Raw genomic sequence first — 24,292 nt, forward strand, 5'->3', positions numbered from 1 at the left:
GCACAACATCGGCAAGGAATAGCGTCTGGATGTCATCCTTAGATTGACCTCGTTTAACTCGGAACAAAGTGAGTACCTGATAATTAAGCGATGCACATCTGCTGCCTTTGTCTATCCATTGCATAGCACCAACAGTATTGATTCAGTACGCGCAAGCTCTGGATCGGTTTTGACACACAAGCGTCTCGTCAGCTGAGTCAGGCTGGTAAACTGCCCCATGTTATAAACAAGAACCCAGAGCAAGCATGGTGCTGGTCATACCACCCCAATATGTCTTGTGTCTGCTTTAACATAACCTCAATTATAGCACTTGGTCCTATACTCTACAGGGGTAACAATGGGTATCTCTCTCATTGGGTTAGGCATAGTTATATATCTCGAGGCACATGCACACATTTCAATTTGGCAATCCACTTTTGTGGATATTTTGCCTCCACTAACTCTCCTTGCGCAGTCAGTGTCCTGATTAACTGCTACACAGCATTTACAGAAGCCATATCAGCGCCGCTCAGGCATCATGTATGACGCATGGGGCATTGTGTCCAATGCACCAGCGTGATAATACGCATGGCAAACGCATACAAAATGGCAGAAAATGTGGCCAATTACTGCCAAGCCTCTGAATCAGCAGAATTGTTTTAATTACACCACATGACGTAAATACAACTTACCTAGAAAGTTGTTCAATGGAAGTGTTACCGTCATTCTTCCTATAAATAGCTGTCACTTATTGCGCATTGGTGCACAGTTTAGGACAAACACGTTTGTATTCAACTCTCGAGCTAGGTTGCAATTCGTATGAGACAAAAGTGGAATCGTCTCCACGCTACATGAGCGCGGGGGGGCGTGCTTAACGACGTTAACAGCCATGAGCCAGAGGTGGAAATTCCACCATTTGTACGGTTGGGGCCATTCTCTTCAAAGGACAACTACAGTTAACGTCACACAAAGTGATACTTATTTTACTGCACTGACAGGGATGATGGGGTTGAGTTGGCAACCAATCAAGATTTTAATTTGCTACTTTTCAAATTATACAGTACTTCCAGATAACCAACCCTTATCTGAACCAATCAAAGAATCAATCCAATACATATAATACGCTATATTTAGCAAAAAGGTTAGATCGAAGTACAGATGACACTAAGTAAATTAAACTAAACATGAGGAACTGCCCTCCACGATGATGCAAACTGGCACGTTCAGGCGTTATAACTTCTGACGAGTTGCAAGGAACCATGGTCTTGGAATTTGAGGGGTTGAGTTGTCGGTTGGTTAACATCAGCCAGTATTGTAGAGCTGATATACATTCTGAGCGCAAGTTAATTGTATCAGTTTTTGATGCAAACTGGACAATGCAAACAGACACGTAACTTAAGACACATCTATGTCCGACCAGAATGAGAATAGTGAACTCAGCTAGACAACTACTCCATAGGAGTGACCCACGTACCACAGAAAGCCTGACCATCTGCGGTACAGGAAAACCACGCTGAACGCGGTTTTATTGAATGCTTCAAATCCAACACAATAAACAGTGGAAGCTGGTTATAAGCAAACTTCATAACCGGCACAGTTCGGGTATAAGCAACATATGCTTATGTTACGCAGGTGGGGGGGGAGGTGAATGGAAACTTCTGATACAAGCACACTACCTGAGCCATATGCATACATTGCACCTTGCTCCTAAGGGATGTGCGTCAACCCACATCCTACTGTATGCAATAAACACCGTGCCTTCCTTACCAGGCAGGCAGACATGCGCGAGTTCCTTCCAATTGTGCAGTGAAGCGACTTGAGATGGTCACTCATGGGAAACCCATATGCCCGCGATCCATCATCTGCATGTCACGAAACAAGACATTAATACGGATAAAATGTTGGGATGATGAGATGGCAAAAACAAATACTTTACAAATACAATGCTGTGATAAGAGTTACTTTGAAGCTTCGGTCTCTGCATACCAAGCACACCAATGTAATGAAGTGCATCGATGTTTTTACGTTAAAGCGTTGCTGCGGTAAAATGAGAGTGGGGAGTGTTACCCATTTCGTTTGGTAGTTCCGAGTTATCTGTAGAAATGATCATAATAAAGGTTTTTGGGTTAGATCGCGTTTATTTATAAATGTGTCGTAACCCTCCACGGTAAGACATCTTCATTCATAAAAAATTCAGAACATCTTGTAAATGTGATTAAAGATATTAAACTTACTCCTGATGATATTCTGGTAAGCTTTGATGTGATTTCTCTATTCACTAAGGTTCCAGTGGACGAATCGCTTAAATTACTTGATACACTAGTAAAGAATACCAGTTTACAAAAAGATATTCCGAAACTTGCTGGCCATTGCTTAAATAACACTTACTTCTTATGGAGAGGGGATTTCTTTAAACAAAAGGAAGGAGCAGCAATGGGTTCTCCTTTATCCCCTGCTATAGCAAATTTGTACATGGAAAACTTTGAAATAAGAGCACTTGCCTCGAGCACATTAAAACCATCCTTTTGGTTTAGGTATGTGGATGACACTTTGGTTGTCTGGCCACATGGTAAAGATACACTTAATGATTTTCTAAATCATCTCAATGCACAAAACCCGGCCATCCAGTTCACCATGGAAATGGAGGTGAATAATACACTCCCATTCCTAGATATTTTGCTTGGACATGGCCTAAACGGTAAAATAACACACAGCGTTTACAGAAAGCAAACGCACACTGATGCCTATCTGAATGCAGAATCACATCATCATCCAGCTCAAAAATCCTCTCTTATTAAGACGCTCGTGCATCGGGCGAAAACAGTGTCAGATGGTGAGAGTCTAGTGAGAGAGATTAAACACGTTAAAGACGCACTACGACAGAATGGCTACAATAATGCTCAAATTAACAGAGCACTGAATGCCAAATCACGATCGCAAAGCAATACTACTGAAAGCGACCAGATTGTTCAAACAATAAAAATTCCATATATCTCAGGAGTAACTGACAAATTAGCCCGCGTTTTGCAAAAGCAAAACATTACAGTAAGATTTGGTACAGTACACAAAATTCAAAAACTAGTATCTTGCACTAAAGACGCATTACCTAAACTATCAACAGAAGGTGTATATCGGATTAATTGTTCATGTGGCAGCTGCTACATTGGGCAGACGGGACGTAACATCAGCGTAAGACTAAAAGAACATCAGAGAAATATTAAATTATCTCAAACACAACTGTCGGCAGTGGCAGAACATGCTTGTCAACAAGGACACTCAATTGATTTTGACAATGTTGCAGTGGTGTGTAAAACTAATTATTACTGGCAAAGACTAATTAGAGAATCCATTGAAATTGAGAGGAACAAGAATAACTTTAATCGCTCTGACAGCTACCGGCTCAGTGCGGCCTGGAAGCGTATTATTAAATAATACACATTACATTTTGATTTAAAGAATTACTAATCTACAACTCATTACTAATCATAACCAATGACTGATTACTAATCGATTATATAATTACATTACCCCCCCCCCTCCGCCTCTAATCACTGCACCTGATGAGTTAAGTGATGACGTCACTCTTCTGCTCTATATAAAACCGGGAGCAAGCGAGGGCTTTACCATTCTGGCGAATTGCCCGATGATGCTGGAAGTATTTACCAGCGAAACGTCGTACTCAAACTGTAAATGTGGATTAACTCTTCAACACACCGGTGGGCTGAAGTAGTGAATTATTTGTCTTTTGTCAACGTGACACTTTTCTTTGCTGATTGGCCGTGTCGGGTGGTGGAGGGTTACGACACATTTATAAATAAACGCGATCTAACCCAAAAACCTTTATTATGAATAATATTGGTCGCGAAAGCCTACGTGTTAAACTGTAGAAATGATACTGAACCACTATATCGACGTTAGGTAGTAATGCAATCGGAACAGCAAGCAAATGTGTAGAGGTGTTAACTACGCGCTGTTGCGTAACCTGCGTTGCCACCAGGGCGGTGCAGCATTACCCCTGGGTACAACGGTTGGGGTCAGTCGAGGTGAAACGGATCGTGGCCAGGGTTTGGTGCGAACCAATCAGACAGTTCCACGTGGGAATGTGTGATTGGTTCTGCCTGGCCACGAAGGGGTATAAGACGGGTGACCCAACGGACCTCGGGGAGTTCTCTCCCTGCACGAAGACAGAAGACTGGGCTGAAGCCTAGCTAGGACCCTGGACCAGCCTCCCAGCCCTTCTAAGGGCTAAGGCTCGGCATACCCAGTGGTCAGGACCCACCGGGCCAGCGGTGGGTCAGATAGCCTCCCCTAGGTCCTAGCCGGAGGACTAGGATAGCGGTAGACGTGTGAGTCCCGCCAAGTCCGGAGGTTGTACCTCCTTAGGTATCAAGGAGGTTAGCGGTAGACGTGTGAGTCCCGCCAGGTCCGGAGGCTGTACCTCCCTAGGGTATCGGGTGAGGGGACCGAAAATCCCTCTGTGTGTGTTAAGCGTTGTATAAGGAAATAATACAATAAACAGAGTGTGCCTCCTAAAGAAGTCTGCTCGTCCTTACAACACTACAAATGCTTAAGTTCTGTCTCGCAAGGGTAACACTTAAGGATGGCTTAATTTTTAAGAAGCTAGTTTATGTTACTTTTAAAATGTTCTCCATCCCAGTGATGTTGTGGTGATGCTTGGAGCTGCAATACACATGCCACTGCTATACAACTGCAAAATTATACGAAATGGTACTGAAAGGAGTGTCACTCATGTACAGTGAGGGAAAAAAGTATTTTTGATCCCCTGCTGATTTTGTACGTTTTCCCACTGACGAAGAAATGATCAGTCTATAATTTTAATGGCAAGTTTATTTGAACAGTCAGAGACAGAATAACAACAAAAAAATCCGGAAAAACGCATGTCAAAAATGTTATAAGTTGATTTGATTTTAATGAGGGAAATAAGTATTTTACCCCCTCTCAATCAGAAAGATTTCTGGCTCCCATGTGTCTTTTATACAGGTAACGAGCTGAGATTAGAAGCACACTCTTAAAGGAAGTGCTCCTAATCTCAGCTTGTTACCTGTATAAAAGACACATGTCCACAGAAACAATCAATCAGATTCCAAACTCTCCACCATGGCCAAGACCAAAGAGCTCTCCAAGGATGTCAGGGACAAGATTGTAGACTGGAATGGGCTACAAGACCATTGCCAAGCAGCTTGGTGAGAAGGTGACAACAGTTGGTGCGATTATTCGCAAATGGAAGAAACACAAAATAACTGTCAATCTCCCTCGGCCTGGGGCTCCATGCAAGATCTCACCTCGTGGAGTTGCAATGATCATGAGAACGGTGAGGAATCAGCCCAGAACTACACGGGAGGATCTTATCAATGATCTCAAGGCAGCTGGGACCATAGTCACCAAGAAAACAATTGGTAACACACTACGCCGTGAAGGACTGAAATCCTGCAGCGCCCGCAAGGTCCCCCTGCTCAAGAAAGCACATATACATGCCCGTCTGAAGTTTGCCAATGAACATCTGAATGATTCAGAGGACAACTGGGTGAAAGTGTTGTGGTCAGATGAGACCAAAATGGAGCTCTTTGGCATCAACTCAACTAGCCGTGTTTGGAGGAGGAGAAATGCTGCCTATGACCCCAAGAACACCATCCCCACCGTCAAACATGGAGGTGGAAACATTATGCTTTAGGGGTGTTTTTCTGCTAAGGGGACAGGACAACTTCACCGCATCAAAGGGATGATGGACGGGGTCATGTACCGTCAAATCTTGGGTAAGAACCTCCTTTCCTCGGCCCGGGCATTGAAAATGGGTCGTGGATGGGTATTCCAGCATGACAATGACCCAAACACACACGGCCAAGGCAACAAAGGAGTGGCTCAAGAAGAAGCACATTAAGGTCCTGGAGTGGCCTAGCCAGTCTCCAGACCTTAATCCCATAGAAAATCTGTGGAGGGAGCTGAAGGTTCGAGTTGCCAAACGTCAGCCTCGAAACCTTAATGACTTGGAGAAGATCTGCAAAGAGGAGTGGGACAAAATCCCTCCTGAGATGTGTGCAAACCTGGTGGCCAACTACAAGAAACGTCTGACCTCTGTGATTGCCAACAAGGGTTTTGCCACCAAGTACTAAGTCATGTTTTGCAGAGGGGTCAAATACTTATTTCCCTCATTAAAATGCAAATCAATTTATAACATTTTTGACATGCATTTTTCTGGAATTTTTTGTTGTTATTCTGTCTCTCACTGTTCAAATAAACCTACCATTAAAATTATAGACTGATCATTTCTTTGTCAGTGGGCAAACGTACAAAATCAGCAGGGGATCAAATACTTTTTTTCCCTCACTGTAGAAGGGAAGACAGTACACTCGTGGCAGGCTTGTGAACTGCAGCTGAAGGACTTTTGAGTAAACAATATTTGTATTGACCACAAAAAAAATCATATTCTCATCAGCAATCAGGCTTGGATAGAACTAGAACCCATATCCCAAGGAGAGTGTCATTGCCTAAAACATCTGGCAATGTAATAAAGTATTAAAGCTTTCGTGACTGCATAAAATTACTCATTGTTTTTTTCGGTAAAGTCATGTATGTAGAAATACAATGTACCAGCATCGATTCAAACGAGTCTGACTGCTGATGAGACACTATGTCAAAACCAGTCCAGGGTTTTTGCTTATACCGCATCAATCCTGATAAAATGATGCACTCACGGAAGGCTGTGTGGCTTATGGGTTGCGTTAGAAAGACATTCATATTACATGTAGAGACAGATATATGAAGACATTGCTTGAGCTACTCAATTGTTCTGGAAGTACAGCAAAGCATAAAAACTCTACAATACATTTGCGAAAAAAATTCATATAGTTAGGGGAAAAAGGACATCGTGATGATTGCCACATCGTGAAAAATTGACATCTTATCGCGAAATGGTAAAATCGCGGGAACTTTGGTGCACACGTACAAGTGAGACAGATGCCAAGGGGGGGGGGGGACCCGGCTGTACCTGCTGCCGGGGAGCTGTGCAGCTGAGATGGCTCGGTCAGCAGGTGGTAGCAGCAGCCTACGCTGCACACGCCGCGCAGCGCCGCTCTCCCAGCGAACAGCCGCAACGTGGTGGCCGCCAGGTCCCCGCACGTGTGCAGCCCCACCAGCAGCCCCGTCTGCGGCTCAGACACGTTCGCCTCGTCACGCACCGCCTCCAAGGAGTGCTGTCATGTGTTGTGCATTGTCGGGTGGGCCCGCACGTCAGGGGCTGCACTAAAGGCCACCGGGCGCCGCCAGTGGCCTGCGGGTCTTGTTTTGAAGAGCACTGACCCAGGGTCTCGGATTTTGAAAATTTACAGTGGTTGAAACACAACAGCGGAGCACTCGAATAAACCCTGGACAGGAGCCTCAACAGTTGAGCGAGAAGCTCGCAATCGGATCCTGGTTGGGGGTTGACTCAGCCCATCACCCTTCCGGGTCGTTAAAACGAGTACCATCTTGTGGGGAAGTACACAGTGGTTGTCCTCTGGATAGACTAGCCTCCGCCAAAGGAATTTGGAATGTCTACGACTGGGTCAAGGCTGTAAACAGAAGATGGGAATCGTTGCAATGCTCATATGAGCAAGAAATCACTTACACGTTTTTGACTTGTTAAATAGTAAGCAACCATATTCACACGTGTTACGCATACATTTAATAAAGCACAGGAAATAACAAATGTATCAAGAGTGGTTAGAATTTTGAGTCTGAATTGCAGGGTCAAATTAGGCAATTACATCCAACCTTAAAGCACATGGTTTCCACACCGCAAGTTAAGCAGTTGGTGAGGATCGAGAAGAAACATGTGTACTTATATAACAAGTTATTGATATGTTTAACATTTAAAAATGCCTATATGGTGTAATTTTGTTTCAACCATGCGTGTGCTTAATGCTTTGCATTACCTAGATCATGCTTTGTACTCATGAAGTATGATCTCATCCATGACAGTGCTGATGTTTACTCTGCCTGCAAGCATTTGTACTGCACAATAAAGGCTTTTGGGTTAGATCGTGTAAGTATAAATGTGTTGCAACCCTCCACCACCCGTGATGGGTGGTGGTCGGTGAGCTGAAGAAGTAACTAATTGTCGTTTTGTTAAAGTGACACATTTTGTTACCGATTGGCCGTGTCAGGTGGTGGAGGGTTGCGACACATTTATATTTATTGGATCTAACCCAAAAGCCTTTATTATGAATAATACTGGTCGCGAAAGCCTACATGTTAAACTGATTCTTACTGAAGCCAGCCAGCCCAGCAGTACAGGTTCTGGTGACCCAAACCTGCTTCAAAAATGCATACAGATGGGTATCAGACCCAGCACAGTGTGGCTGAACAACCACATACCTCTCTGCACATTACCACAGCCAGATTACCAAATACACACTTTTCGCAACAGCAGCTAAACACAAGAGCATTGCATATATATTTCTCGATTTAAAGCTTTCGTGACTGCAATGATTTATCTTCTTTGGTTCTTTCGGTAAAGTCACGTAGAATGAGAATAAAATAATAAATTGATAAAATAAAATAACACAATAATATTCTCACGACGTTTCGGCCACAACACAAGCGGCCTTCATCAGGTGAAGGGGCGAGACTGTCTGGTAGGACAGCGCTGGAGTGAAAGAGCCACGTTCAGATCACGGCCTTTTAGCTGTGTGAGAGGAACAAAGCGCCTTGACAAAGGAATTAGCATATAATTTAGCATTGAAATGGCTGAATGATTAGCTTGTGACTGGTCACAGAAATAGCCAGACATACAGTACCCGGGCATTTACAAACTAAAGTGCCTCTGTGGTAGTAGCTACATTGGAGAAACCAAAAGACATATCTCGGACCGCATCCGCGAACATAAAGCAGACTTGAAACACGGTAGGACGAACTCCTCTGCCGTGGCAGATCACTGTTATAATTCAGTGGGCTCACATGACATTGACTTCTCCAAGACGGAGGTTCTTTGCAAACCAACCGGCTACCATGAGAGATTCGTTCATGAGGCCATTCACATATACAAGCACAGAGACAATTTCAACCGAGAAGATGGATTCAGGCTTAGTAACCACTGGAAAGATGTTTTAAATCATTTATGTTCTTAATTAATTGTATTTTTACGATGACCTTCAGACCGCAGCTCTTTCGCCAGCATTGCCTCTTAATACCTCTCACACCACGGTTAATGGTATAGTTTTACAACATGGAGTATACTAGGGCCTCGCAGCTGTCTCTCTCCCCCTCCTCTGTTCCGACCATGGACGAACTCGTCCGTCTGAACGGGGCCCGTAGCTATCCGTGGTGCTGAAATTTGAGGGTAAGAATCCACCCATTTTTTCGCCATATAGCATTGTGATATATAACGACTTATTGTTGGTAGCTTAGCTGATTGGAGAATATAGAGTTTATTGATAACATGAAGGTAATTTATATTTTAGTTTTTATTGGTTCACTATATAGTACTGTGAATAGCTCAGATGTGTAGTCATTTCTGTGACCAGTCACTAGCTAATCACTCAGTTATTTCAATGCTAAATTCGCCTAGTTATTTCAATGCTAAATTCTCCTGTTTGATTTGTACTAAGTGCCTCGGTGAATGTGTATGCTCTGACTTTAACGTAGCTATTTCTGTAGCAGTTACAAGCTAATCACTCAGCTATTTCAATGCTAAATTCTATGCTAATTCCATTGTCAAGGGGTGCCTCTGCGGATGTGTATGCCTTAACTTAGCTATTTCAATGCTAAATTCTATGCTAATTCCTTTAACAATGGGTGCCTCTGCGGATGTGTATGCTTTAACTTTTAACATAGCTATTTCTGTGACCAGTCACAAGCTAATCATTCAGCCATTTCAATGCTAAATTATATGCTAATTCCTTTGTCAAGGCGCTTTGTTCCTCTCACACAGCTTAAAGGCCGTGATCTGAACGTGGCTCTTTCACTCCAGCGCTGTCCTACCAGACAGTCTCGCCCCTTCACCTGATGAAGGCCGCTTGTGTTGTGGCCGAAACGTCGTGAGAATATTATTGTGTTATTTTATTTTATCAATTTATTATTTTATTCTCATTCTACGTGACTTTACCGAAAGAACCAAAGAAGATATATATTTCTCTCGCGTATATATTATTTCTCTGTCTGTATCTGCTCTGTCTTTTCCGTCTACATTTCTGATGCATATACCTTGTGCCTCTGTGCAGTTTCTGTCTCATTAATGCATCGAGTCCTATCTCTCTGTTTTGTTGCCTCACAACTCTTTGTCCTTTCCCTGTCTCTCCTCTCTTATGCATTCAACTGTTAGTTTCTTCCTTTTCCGGATCCAATTTAGGAGAAAAAAACTGGATTCTAAAAATAGATGAAAACTGAAAAGAAAAAAAGTAGCAGAAAGTCTGATAAAGTGTGACCAAAACAAAAACACTTAATAATAAAGGTTTTTGGGTTACATCGTGTAAGTATGAATGTGTCATAGCCCTCCACCACCCGACACAGCGAGTAAGGTTTGTCAACGCGCCAATTAGTTACTACTTCAGCCCACCGTTTGTTGGAGAGTAAATCCACACCATTTACAATTTGAATACGACGTTTCACTGGTAATTACATCCGTCATCATCGGGCGATTTCCCAAATTGCAAAAGCCTACATGTAAAAATAAAACACTTGATACAATCTAGAAACTGAGAAAACCTAATGACTTGTAATAATTGTAACAATGCAAAGATAATTATAGTTACACAACTCGTGGAAAGTACTTGACGGTGTGAAAGGGCACACCTTTTTACACGCGTGCACATATTAGAACGTTTCATTTAAAAGGTGTTGTTTTTACAATTTCGTTTATACGCTTAAATGTTGTGATGGATCGTCGTTGGCCATGAAGTTTAATGGTGCACAAAAGGTGAGCCCTTGCGGAAGAAGTGAAGGGAGCCCAGAACTCGATTATTTATTCAAACAATGTGCACATTCTGTGCAAATGTATTATTGATAGTCCTCTAATAACGGATTTGGTTGGCACTGTGGTAAGGGCGAGTGACTCGCAATCATAAGGCTGTGAGAGTTCAAATTCCATCTGCTGGAAAGGGGAGCTAAGCCGTTCACAGCTGAGCTTGGAAACAATTTGACTTTTCATGCAGAGTAAATTATAACGCGGTGATCAATTTCTGTCGTCTAAATATAACGATTGGGAATACGAGAGGAAATACGACATGCTGACCAATGAAGTCAACTGAAATCTAATAACAAAAATCAAACCGGCTAAAGCAGTGAAAGTGACTCTTAAATTTGACCCTTTTTTGCGGTGGGAGTTTGTGGGTTTTTGTTTTTTAAACATACGTTTATACATTCACCTGCACATTTATCACATTCTTGACGTGTGCTCGGGAAAGACCTTTTGAATTTCATGATTAGCCATTATCTACTCACTGCTGGATGAAGGCCTCACCACTGCACATTGCTACTGCTCCTTGTCGATCATCTCCTGAACATCAGTTGATCTTATTGCTCTACCTCCATGGTAGTCATTTTCGCTGGCGATTTCCCTCTGTGGCTGCCATTTGTCAAAAGTGAATCAGCTGCCATTCCTGCTCGCAATGTACTCTGTCCAAACCCAAACACTTTTCTTAACATCTTGTCACGGTGGCGAGATGTTAACTACCTCGCCTGGTATACAGGAGGTCGTGGATTTGATCCCGACCCTGACGCCTGCTGTATATTTGGAGTTTGTATGCTCTCCCCATGGTTGCGTGGATTTTTCTCTGGGTCCTCCAGTTTTCCCCTCCACATTTAGAAACATGCGTTTAAGAGTATTTGGCTGTTATACATTTCCACGTAATGAGCCACTTCATTGAGTTATCATTCGCGGCCAGGTCACTACTGAAAAACACCTATATAGCTCAGTGGGTCTTATCTGGTAAAATAAAAATAGTTTAGTTTTTAAAATTATGCTTTTAATTTGCATGCATTCCCTGACCAAATCAACCAAGGTTTGCACAAATAATGGATGAAAATTCAATACTGAGCTTAGTTCTGTCACTCAGCCAATAGTTCTCACTGGTTTAAATAATCAAAAAAAAAGACTGATGTGTGGCTAAAGAGCTCGGAACAGCTATGGTAAAAATAAGTTAATCTATCGGGTTTTAGGGGGACATCTGGAAAAACCTCGATACAGAAGTGACAGAGGTGCATAGCATGCATATTGCTGCCCTGGGAGCCATACAAGAAGCAGGTATGGCTGATTGTTGCTTAGCAGTTGTCACAAATCAACTTCAGAAATCCAAAACCTACCTAGAAACATTACACACCATACTCTCGGTTTGTATTAATAGTAGTTATAATTGTAAAGTATTATTTATAATTACTACTTCAATTATACACTAATATGGTAACTTGTAGCAATGTTCATTAAGACCTATTTAGATTTAAGTCATTGTCAGATTTTGCATCAAATGATCAAGTAATATACACAGTATAGAGTAAATATCAGCAGCCGCTAAAGAACATAAGTGAAGCTGGAACTAGCTGAGTTGATTCTCTGCATGGGAAATTAAATAGTTAAATTTGAGACTGACTACTGGAAACCGAGTGGTTCACGTAAGAGAGCTGTACCTAAATAGAGGCATGTCGTTATTCCGTTACATCAGATGCCAAAGCACTAAATATCGACATGCGAGAGCAAGAAAACTCTGCTCAAGATAGATCACAGCGGAAGTATCTCGGCTCCATCGCACATCCCTCATGGCACAGGAGGCCTGTGACTAATAACATGAAGATTGGTGGGAACATGCAGATGTCACCAGTTGCCAGATCATGCTCCCTCAGCAGAAGCCCCCTCACTCTGCTGTCCGGATATGGAACTGCCTCCCTGAACACATTGTCGGCAAAATCACAGAATCTGGTCTTCAGGCCTTCAAATGCCCAGCACATGGACATTTCCTAACTTCACCACACACCTTGCAGGACTGTCTTTGAGTTGAAGTGAACCAATGATTATGCCGATTAGATGTACTGTCTGATATGGCTTTTGTTCACAATTGCACCAAAAAATGAAATGAAAATGTCAAACTCCTAGCCTGCAAGGTGGCCAGGTGATGGCAGTACAGCAAACAGGTTCCTGATTTGTCTATGCATGATTTTAGAGATTTGTCATTTGATATGCATGGCTTTTTTCCAAGTTCTGTTCAACCCTCAAACGCAAACATTCATTATATAGGGATTGGCAAATTTTACCATTTCAGGAACTTTGTGAAAAAGTTTTACGACCTAGTGAAGCTTTTAAGAAAAATGACTGTATAATATGTATGGCTAAATTATATTAAGCTAGATCAGCAGTTTGGTGCAAGTGGGTGCTTGCTGGTGTGTATTTGTCACGGACAAGGCTCGATTATCAACTCACTACTCTATAGGATGTCTGCCAAAAAGATTACAAAGCTGCAGCGTGTACACAATTCTTTGGCACATGTCATGACAGGTACTGCAAGGTGTGACCTTGTCTGTCCAGTGCTCGCCGAGCTGCATTGCCTTACAGGTGCCAAACGAACACATTATAAGGTCACACTCATTACACATAAAGTGCTTGCCACAAATGAACCAAAATACCTTGCTGATTTAATCAAGGAGCGTATACCATCACATCTGTTCATCCTCGCAGTGGCTTCAGGCTGGCCATCGAACAAAGACGGTCACTGCATCACACACTTTCAGATGCGCTTCTGCGGCCACTTGGAACGCTGTTCCTTTCGATATTAGGAAGCTACTAGCATGCACTATTAAATCTAGATCGAAAACTCATTTCTTTAGAACTGATTTTATGTTTAGCTTGTTGTCTTTTCCCCGCACCTCCGATTAGCATGGCTGGCTACGTATAGTGGGAAAGAAGTTCAACATATTTACATACGACCCACTTTTGCCTGTGAAACTTTGCCACTTTGCAGGCCCTCAGGGGTATAGGGTAGCCAAGTTGAGAACCCCCATGAAAAAACATTTCTGTGGCCTCTTTAAACACTATAGTCCCTCACTTACAGTGACGGCTGAGATTGCTGGTATCTTAAAGCAACCCAAAACGCAAAGAGATCTTGCAATAACGGTACCCAGGCTACGTTTCTGGATCTTGAATGCTATTGCCAATAAACTGCAACTTGAATCACTACCTATGAGATCTTCACTCAAAACTGCTCTAGAGGAGTTGTACACCCCTAGCTGCCACTGCTATTCAGTGGCCTAAAATATGGCTCTAGATTTTGGTGTTAAATTTATTTATGCAGTTTTTTGTAAAAAATTCGGTCACAGTCACTATGATCACTGTTACATTGCATTTATGGCTTTTATTTTGGTGATTTCGAAAACGTTTTTTTTTATTTTGGCCATGTTTTGTTTATTGTAGTACGGAGTTAGGCTGATGGCCTTAATCTTAGTTGTCTTGTGGTTGTTGTTGTTATTTGACTTGCATTCCACTGGGATTTTTGCACACAGCGTTGGTGTACGGTGCTATTTCAGGAATATTTTGATGTTTTTTTTCCTGGATTTTTCTGTTTGCACAGTCACACATAGTCACTTTAACATGTTTTCTTGTTCATGTTTTTGTTTGTTGCGGTTGCACCCGATTCAAGAGCCGAATGGCTCACAGGGCTATACCAAATAAATGAACTATGTTTCCCAAGCTGCCCACCGACGTGAACTTTAACCTTCTTCAAAAAGAAAACGGCCATTAAAATCACGGTCAAAAACTTCGAGTGACATCACTCCCATACACGGCCATGCATCATTGTGGCGGTGTCAATATGGCATCGATAGCACAAGACCCTGACAGTGATTATATATATAAAAAAATGTTCTCAATTAATAAGCTTTAATCTCGTGTCACATATGCCGGGACTCACAGCCTCGTTACGTATCCTACAGGAGCTATCAGTATATTGGGTCACATCTTGTTTTAACTTAAACATGGACAATCAAATACTGCAACATGCACACTATTCATTCATGTCCATAAATATATTTTAAAAATATGCTTGTGGACCTATTTGCCCCAAAAAGGTTAGACAAGGATGGGCCAAGAAACGCGCATGCCGAGGAAGGATTTCAGAAGTAACATCATGGTCATTTTAGTGATCGTCATCATCATCAGTCTTGTATCGAGTTATTCATGTACAACAGCTCTAATGATGCACATCAGGCAAGTGAAGAGGCCTACTAGCAGCCACAACGCACAAAAGAGCTTACCACCACACCGCACAGGGAAGAGATGTCAGAGAATTACTTAGGTCGGAAGTATTGTTTTGTTAAATCTTGCTGACGTTTTTGGTTGCAACCACAAGCAGACCTAGCACAGATGGACTTCGGCCAATTTTCTTCCCCCCCCCCCCTCTTTTCCGTGTATTGCTGATTGCCCAAACTTCTCGTGTGGTAGGGCTATTTTTAATGCGTTTTTTATTCCATGTAAGCATAAAGGGAGACAACCCTCCAGCAGACAGACCTGAAGGACACTCAGTGTTGCGCACTAAGCAAGTTATCTCATATGTCTTAGCCCAAGCAATTAGGAGGTAAAGTGTATCTCCTCTATGCTACTTTGTCATTTAATTTGAAATAATGTTTTATGCTGCGTCGACTTAAGGAAGGTTACCTCTGGGTGAAGAGAATAAATGACAGAAAAATGTTGCGTCGCATAGACTGGTGAAAATTCAGTACAATTATGCGCGAGTACACTATACACTTACGACAATTACAAACCACAACTCATAAGGTTTCTAGATCTTCTTGCCATCTAATGCAACAATTTTATACCAATGTTTTACTTTCTCAACAATAAATGTGCATCAGTCAGGTCGGTGAGAGAAGCGGCAATTTTAAAAGGCAAGTTCCTAGAGAGAGGGTGATTGTGAAGAGTGAGAGTAAATGATATTGAAGAGAGAGTAAGAGATGAATAAGAGTACTATTTATAAGCGTCTCCTTGAAAACATCAACATAGGGATCTCTCCCCAGACAGAAGCATGTGCTGGGGAATGGCCCAGTAAGAGACACCACAGGACCTATCAAGTTGTCGACCGAGTAAGCCTCTATTACTTCATTACACTAAGTTCGTGAGCTGCTAGTGTATTCAGAGACATACATAGGGCCTTTTGAAAACTCATTTATTTAGAATTTTTTTGTGTTTAGTTTATTGTCCTTCCTCCGCAACCTCCGACTAGCAGTTGTCGATGTACGGTGCAAAAGTTTAACGTATAAAGTGTGTAAACGTTAAGAGTTACAGTACATTGCATACAATGGGTGTTTGTGTGGTCATTAGAAACTATTCTGAGATATATTCTTGGTTCTTTCTTACGTGACTTTACCGAAAGAACCAAGAATATAAATCCCTGCAGCCACGAAAGCTTTAAATCAAAATTTATTCTGAGATAATTGAATTCACCAACCATGAGAATGTGTTTTTACTATGGTTGGCCACTGTTGAGACATATCTAATCGAAGCTCTGCGCCAACCAAGCATCCCGAAGTCCACAATTAAAATGTCACTGTTTGGACTAGCACTAATGACTAGAATATGAAGTCAATTATCATCCTTTTAAATGCTTGAATGAAAGTGAAACTGATGTACACCAATGCTAGCCACAATCACCACCCTCCAATGACAAAAAGTGGAATATCAGCAACATAAACCAAACACCATTCATCGTCTTCAATTTAAGATTATCTCCCTATAATCCTCAAGGCCGTTTTACTGAAACGTCAAGATCTTCCTTTCCTCTGAGTGGCAGTAAAAAGAAAATTCAATCTTGTTTTTTCTTAAACGAACCTACTGCTGACTGTGCTGGCCACGCAAGTCAACAGCACGTTGAGGTTATAAACATAGACGTTACCTCCATCCCTGTAATGAGCTGCTCAATCTCCGTGTCAGGAGTGATCCAGCAGGTGAGGAGCGTCTGTGCGTTAACGCCTCCTTCCTTGCTCGACTTGGCCTCGAGGTTGACTTGCTTCCTTCTTGCCCTCTCTTCCACACTCATGTCTTTCGGACGGAGATCTTGCACTTCCGTAATTTCTGTAAGTTCCTTTAGGAGGAGGTCCCCCTCGGGAGACACATCTGTGCCAATGCTTAAGGCCACACCCTCTCGATTGTTCAAAAAATAATTTAATTCTGATGAAGCTGCAAGGCCTTCTTCGGGTTTAACGTTTGTTCCAGCAGACTTATTTTGCATACTTTCTGTTAAGCTCGAGCCATTTTCATAACTTTGCATGTGGTCATCCGAGGACGTTTCTTTACATCCGTTAACGGTGCCTTCATTGCAAAATGTCCCTTGTTTACACACGCAAACTTCAATGGTCGATGAAGAGCTAAAGTCGTTTGCCGTTTCAAGCTTGATCACAGCTCCACGAGTCTGCTGTTTGCAAGTGTTAGATTTGTCAATAGGCCCTGGGCTGCAGGCAGCAGATTTTTCCTCCGGCTTGGATGCCCGCTTCTTATAACCCTTCCAGAACTTGCCCAGTTTGCGGTTCCGCTCTGCAGCCCCCCTGAAAAATCATCCCAATACATTCACAACGGTTCATCAGTGTTGCAATACTCTTTGCAGGTTTTCTGTATGCGTATGTATTGTACAACCGAGACATGGCAGGGCCAGCCCAGTGCGGCAGGCAGCAGAAGCTGCTCGATGCCAACTTCGCAATGAATCAGTTGACATTCACGTGAATTTTTTTTGTTTACATAATTACTGAGCACAGACCCAAAACACCAAGCAGGCAGCAGCAAGCAGCAATATCAAAATTGTAGCCTTACATGCATGGTGAGGGTGAAATCACTAGGCACTTGTGCCAAGTTTCATATAAGTTTACAATTGCATATATAAAAAATTACACATCTCACTGAATCTCAAGACTCTATAGGGGAGGTCAAGGGTAAAACGGAGTGGACTGGAGTCATACAACGGAACGAGACATTTTAATGTAGACGCGGAAGCTCGGTGGTAGATGGTGTCACAATAACCAAATATGGGCAGGATGGTAACATTAACTATATTCAGGCAGAGTCGAGGTGGGGTAAAGCCTTTGTTTTTGTATAGGAATCCAATCATGTGTTTTTTATTTCATTGGCCATGTGATCAATGTGGGTCTTGAGAGACAGTTTTTCTGTGCAAGAGCAAGCTATGCTGAAATGCAAGAGCATGACCACCATTCTCAGCACTGCATTTGTATATGTTTCTTCTCATCCCTTCTAGCTATGTCAAACGTAGACGGATTGATTGAAAAGCAATGCACAAATTTAACGCTGAATCAACCTTCAAATTCCTTGTACTGTAGTTATAACCGAACGGCTCTCACCTCGTGTTGACGGCAGATGAATCGATGCCAAACACCCTCAGGCCAAACTGCATGGAGAGATAGGAGCTTAGGTATCCTTTTCCAGAGCCGAGGTCTATCACCTGTCGCAAAGAGTCAAGGCAATAAACAACAGAATGCCACATCAGCGTATTGGAGCCTTAGCATTCGAGCAATGTGACCTCAGACCACTGGTTTTTGTCGAGTACATAAATAACACGCAATCATCACTTTAGCTTGTTAATTAGAAAGTAATTAACACAGCCTTAAAAGCAGTGGTGGATCATTCGATAGGAAATTGTCTAGAAAGTGGGTCGATTCAACAAGGTGACATCAATATGATCGATAGCTACACAAGCATAGTACCTGTTGCTAGCTAATAACATTTCCCAGTTGTGTTGTTTAATTGAAAACATTAAGATGTGCAGTGACCATTACTGTATGTGAAGGAACAATCATTTTTTTGTCTTTAACCCAATTAAATTCATATTGTGTCATGACATGACACAATGCCATCAGAGACACTCACAGAAAGCAGTAAATCACCTTGTGTCAGATAATAACCCTAGAAAATGTAAATCATAAAACTACTTCGGAGGCCCCTTCAGTAGCCCATTTCTCAAAGCTAGGTGGCATTCCTTATCTGCACTGCCAAGAGTTTTCATCATCAGCAGCCATGATAAATCCGCTGCTGGATGTGCATCTCCCCAAGCCGTTGCCATCCCTCATGATCCCACGATGCCACAATTTATCTTAATCCTGCACACAAGCTGAACTCATTCGCGACATTTCTGTGGTGGTCACAGCGCTGGGGTATTTTACATCCTACAGCTGCCATTTAATCACCATCCTCATCCATCTGCCATGCGTCTTGGCAAATCCCACTTTCTTTCATTAAAACATGACACGTGTTATTTGCATTTGTTCTCTGATCCACGTGTTCTTCTCTCTCTGTATGGTAATTTTCATCATGCAGCTTGTCATGATTCATTGTGTACGTTTAAGCTTTTCTTCCGGGTTAAATATGATCAAATTGTAGTGAGCGACTTCCGAGACACAACGTGTAGAGGGCTTCTCATTTATTCTCACGCTTCAGGCACAATCACTGGGCAACAAACACATATACACGGCTACGCATAGCCGACCCATCTACACAGCCCCATCGTCGGCGTCTAACTTTTTAGCTGGCTGACTAACATAGCGACGACGACGGGAGCCGTGCAGAGGATTGGCCACGCGACTGACGATGAAGAGAGATGACGGCGAAGACAGTGACAGCAGCAAAGACCCGGGACCCCACAACAGCCCCGAACCTTCGGTCACGTCCCCCTTATATACTTCCCGGCGTGGGTCACGTGATTGGGTCCCAATCACGTGACCCACCTAGCCCCTCTGTCAACTCAACCCGTCACATGTCCTCCCGGGTAAACCAGAGTGCCATGGCCTCACATAACCCTATCCTTTGGTCGGCACCCACACACCCTGTCCTGTGGGGTCGGCACTGCACTTAAAGCGTGGTGCCATCCAGCGCGATTATTATTCAGTGCACACCGTGCCCCTCTAGGGCCGGTACTACATCCACAGCATGGTGACATCAAGCGATGTCACTACAAATGTAATGGTGAATTGATATTAATTTTGTCAGGAAAGAGACATTGAGGCAGAAACTCTAATTTTCCAAGGCATATTGGTTATGAATGACCAAAATGAAGGCCAGAGACACGATTTTTTAAAACATACCACTTTTATATTCCTCATGGTTAATTTGATTTAAGCCTCCTTTTACTCATCATAGGCCAATATAAAATGCTTATTCTGTACCCTTTGAATATAAATTATTATATCAAGTCTCTATATCACCTATAAATACCTTTGTGAAGTGCAAGACCAAATATTGCTGCATGCAAAAGGACAAGGTTTTGTTACAGGCAAAACAGCTGACCTGGCTTCCAAACACAAAAGATATCACCATGAACAACTCAGCCCCACATAATCTATGGTGTGACCCCTACGTGATGTTTACCTGTGATACATTGCATTTCAGTGCCAGCGTTACCACCATTCTGGACATCAGCTCCACCTCGTGTGACTTCTTGGTGCTCATGAAGTCCTCAGGTCTGACTGGAATACCTACACAAGCAGACCATACAAGCAGAATTGACCACCAAACTGGCATTTGAGCTTGTCACCTTCAGAGTTTGGTGTGCCACAGCACAGATGAAAGTGGATTAATTAGTGTGTCGTCTGCTATAACGTTAACCACAATTTACCTTTACAAAAACATTATTTGAATAATGTCATGAAACTATATGCACATTTAGCTCTAACCACATTACAATTTAAAAGTATTATTCCGAAATAGTTGCAATTTATAATTTATAAGCAAACTACTCTACATTTCCACAGTCACTCGTGTGTCCTTCAACAAAATGCGTAACCTTAGAGTCATCATTGATTTTGAGCTCCTGTTCCCTTCCCACTCCCACGTATCTCAACTCCACAGGACCTCAACCCTTGCCCCAGATGGCCTTCATTACATCATGACTCAACTATGACATCTGTGTCTTCTAGGGCCTCCCCAAATCCCTTACGCTCCGAATCCAATGGATAAAAAACAAGCCACCACCACGCTTCTCACCTACACATGCAAATACAATCACATCTCCCCAGGACTCTGATCCTTACATTGACTCCAGGCCCGAAAGAACGTAAAGATCGTTCTAACAATCCTTCATGTGCTCGCCCCTGCCTATACTTCTCCCCTCTCATCTTGCTCTACACTGCTTCTCTTGCTCTCCACTGTGAAAGCCCTAAGGTAACGTGGCTTTATGAGGGGGTCACTCCTGTGGTGTGGAACTCGCAAGCCCTGACAATTAATTCATGCTGCCAAATCCTGTGTGTACTCTGCTCCTGTGCCTATGATTGCCTCCTCTTAAAAAAAACCCCGAATGTCTTCATTTTCTTCGTGAAGCACCATGTCCCACTAGTCTGTTCAGTGCCTTGAGAGGCTGTTGCACTTAGACACTGTACACATCTAAAGTGGATTGCAATTAAATTGTATCCCTTATAAACGATCAAAAGTAAATTTGCTAATGAAGACAAGAGCTGGTTAACTCTTTAAAAACCATGCTGCTGTATATTGCCCAAAATGGGGTACAATTAAGAGTAATTGTGCATGAACGTACATGGAACCATTTGGCTCGGTTGAATCGATAGGTAAACGTAATGTACACACAATACACAGTGCACAGGCAACAACCGTTAGGGGGGCCCTCCTCTTTTTGGGGACATTCATTTAGAACGATTCAACACAGGACTGCAAATCCAGCATGCTAGCCATCGCAGCCGCCTGCTCTAAAAAATCCGCCGTGTCAATGACTCAACATGTCAAACGTTGTCCCTGTGCGGGTGATAATACATCACACGAACGCTGCAATAGCTTGTGCTCAAATAGAGAGTCAAGGACACTTCGAAGTGCAAATGTGGTCAGCAACTTAAAACAACAGAACATCATTCCCCAGAACATTTCCTCTAAACATTGCTATGCCATCATAAGGCATAATCACATCATCATCACAGCACTGTTTAGTAGCCTATAAAACTTTTATTTTCCTCCATAAGGCATCACATAATCAGTGTCCAGTACAGTATCCTATACATTGCTATTCCACCATAAGGGATCATCATATCATCACCACAGTCCTGTATAGTAGCCTATAAAAAAATTGCTATTCCATGATAAGGCATCATCAAATCATAATCATCATCACAGCCCTGTGTAGTCACTCACCGACTGATCCGTCAGCGCCAAACATGGTGAAGGCCTCATCCGTCGACACGCAGATGCCCAGGCCAGGCAGTGTGTGGGACTGTGCCTCGTGAAGGAAGTGCTCGATATCCATTACGGCAGAGCTCGTTCCGCCAATTCCCTGCGCTAAAACAACACCAACAACTAATGACTTCGCTCTTCATGGCTGCTAATTAAATAAATTTTTGCCAAAAACGTGCAGCTTCAAAGAAGAAAAATGACCCAGGTGAAATAAATTATTCCCAAGCTGAAAGACACTACAGTTAAACGTCTGACTGCAGACATTGATTTATTATCAGTCCATAAATATATGCATGTATTTAGATTTAATTAAACAAAATGTATTGTTGTAGCCAGAAATTTAAAGCAAAAATTGCAAATTGAATATCTAACCAACTTGTGAAAAAAAAAAAGCAGAAATGAGCAACGTTTTTAATCTTTACAAAATGCGTCATATTAATGTAGCGTATTGCGTGACACAGAGCCTATTAATTAAAGTGAGATGCATAATAAAACATACCATCTAACGAGACTATAGATACAAAACCAGGATGTGTGTAGAGGGCAAGTAGCAGTAAATGTAAATATCGTGGGCTCAGGTTCACCAAAACGCTGGCTGAGTCAAAAGCCAAATGTATCGATAGCTTAAAGAGTCTCAGAACATAATTTGACTTTTGTATGTGTGTATATTGAACTTATGTCGCACCATATGTGGCCTTCCATGCTAATCGCTTTTCATACTGAACCACAGGTCCCTTTTAAATATCAGCAGAACATTGATGCAGAACTCAATACGTCAAATGAAAAGTTGGTAGCCATCTCAGATGAACTTATTATTCAAAATACAATCAACAAAAATGGTGCGTTAAGTAACATTTAGGTATCGGACGACATGACCACAATTAAGCAGGAGTCTTAAATTCCTGCTCCAAATGACGCCAATTCAAAACTATTGGTTTGATTTTAAAAGTTATTAATGTGACATCCCAAAATATACATCTAAACATCAGCTAAAAGCAGAAAAGTTATTCGAATGAACAATACCTTGCTGATTTCAAGGAGCGTAAACCATCATGAAAATTCCGGTCATCCTCGCAGCAGCTTTTGGCTAACCATCGAACAAAGAGGGTCACTGCATCACGTGCTAGCAGATGCGCTTCTGCGACCATCTGGAACACTCTTCCTTCCCATATTAGGAAGCCACTGGAGCTATGCACATTTAAATCTACATTGAAAACGAATTTCTTTAGAACTGCTTTTTGTGTTTAGTTTGTTGTCCTTCAATCGCACCTCTGATTAGCACGGTTGACTACATACGGCGCAAAAGACAGAAGTTCAACATACATACGGAATGCAATTGCAGCCTTTTTGGGGTCTTAGCAATCCAGCGTCATGTGGCTCTCCTTGTAAAACAAATGTATGTTCCACCACTGAAGACAGAACCACCCGTGGATGTGTGTCCCACTCCTAACTTATTTGAGCATGCCTCTTTGGAATGTATAACCTCTAATTGTGTGAATCAAGCCGTGTTTACCTGTTTCACAACTACGTTGTTGCTCTTAATAATGGATCGAATTAAACTATGGGTTATACTCACTCAGAAATCAACTGTTGGTTTTCAAGGTTAATTTCAACAATACATCCTTTGCATATCAGCGTGAGAAGATTGAAATTTCACTGTTGCCTTTACATAGAGCACAACATTACAATTTCCGAAAAATATGGCCAGTCATATTTTTTTAAAATTCAGTTGTGGATATTTTTCAAAATCTGAGAGACGGCAAAAGAGACCAGCACAAAAATGCCTATTATTGCAAATAAAAGCATAAAGTTTGTTTTACGTTATTACTGGACAGCTGCAGGGATAATCAGAATTAGAATACAGTATGTATTTATCCTGGAGAAATCCGATGAGCTATTAAGCTATTTTTCACAGACAGATGTCCAGTAGGGGAGGGTCAGAAAGTTACAACAATGAAAACAAAAAAAGCAAGTCACAATAAATAAATTTTTATTTTACCATGTAAAGCCCACTGGGCTATTCTTTTTCAGAATCGACCTGGCCACAAATGATAGCTTTACGAAGTGGCATAACATATGAAAATTTATAGCAGCCAAATACTCTCAACCCACGTTTCTAACATGTCACTGGTGCCTTGGCAAGCATTGTAAACACTTTGGCTTTTTCCA

At 42.2% G+C, this 24,292-nt stretch overlaps 1 protein-coding gene across 2 annotated transcripts in view; it reads right to left on the bottom strand.

Moving 5' to 3' along the window:
• The window catches only part of METTL25 (methyltransferase like 25), a 43,247-nt gene that overhangs the window by 14,086 nt on the left and 4,869 nt on the right, over positions 1-24,292 (bottom strand). For both annotated transcript variants that reach the window (XR_004402479.2, XM_032948791.2), the window contains exons 2-7: positions 22,085-22,228; positions 20,318-20,424; positions 18,298-18,398; positions 16,845-17,493; positions 6,986-7,142; positions 1,747-1,841 (exon numbers count right to left, since the gene is read on the bottom strand). Coding sequence is in view for 1 of the 2 variants with exons in the window: in XM_032948791.2 (XP_032804682.2) it covers positions 1,747-1,841; positions 6,986-7,142; positions 16,845-17,493; positions 18,298-18,398; positions 20,318-20,424; positions 22,085-22,228 (1,253 nt within the window). In the remaining variant the exon portion in view is untranslated. The remainder of the gene's footprint in view (positions 1-1,746; positions 1,842-6,985; positions 7,143-16,844; positions 17,494-18,297; positions 18,399-20,317; positions 20,425-22,084; positions 22,229-24,292) is intronic.

The sequence above is a fragment of the Petromyzon marinus genome, chromosome 7 (genome assembly GCF_048934315.1).
Source record: "Petromyzon marinus isolate PM22_M1 ecotype Great Lakes invasive population chromosome 7, UKy_Petmar_22M1.pri1.0, whole genome shotgun sequence".
Lineage (NCBI taxonomy): Eukaryota > Metazoa > Chordata > Hyperoartia > Petromyzontiformes > Petromyzontidae > Petromyzon > Petromyzon marinus.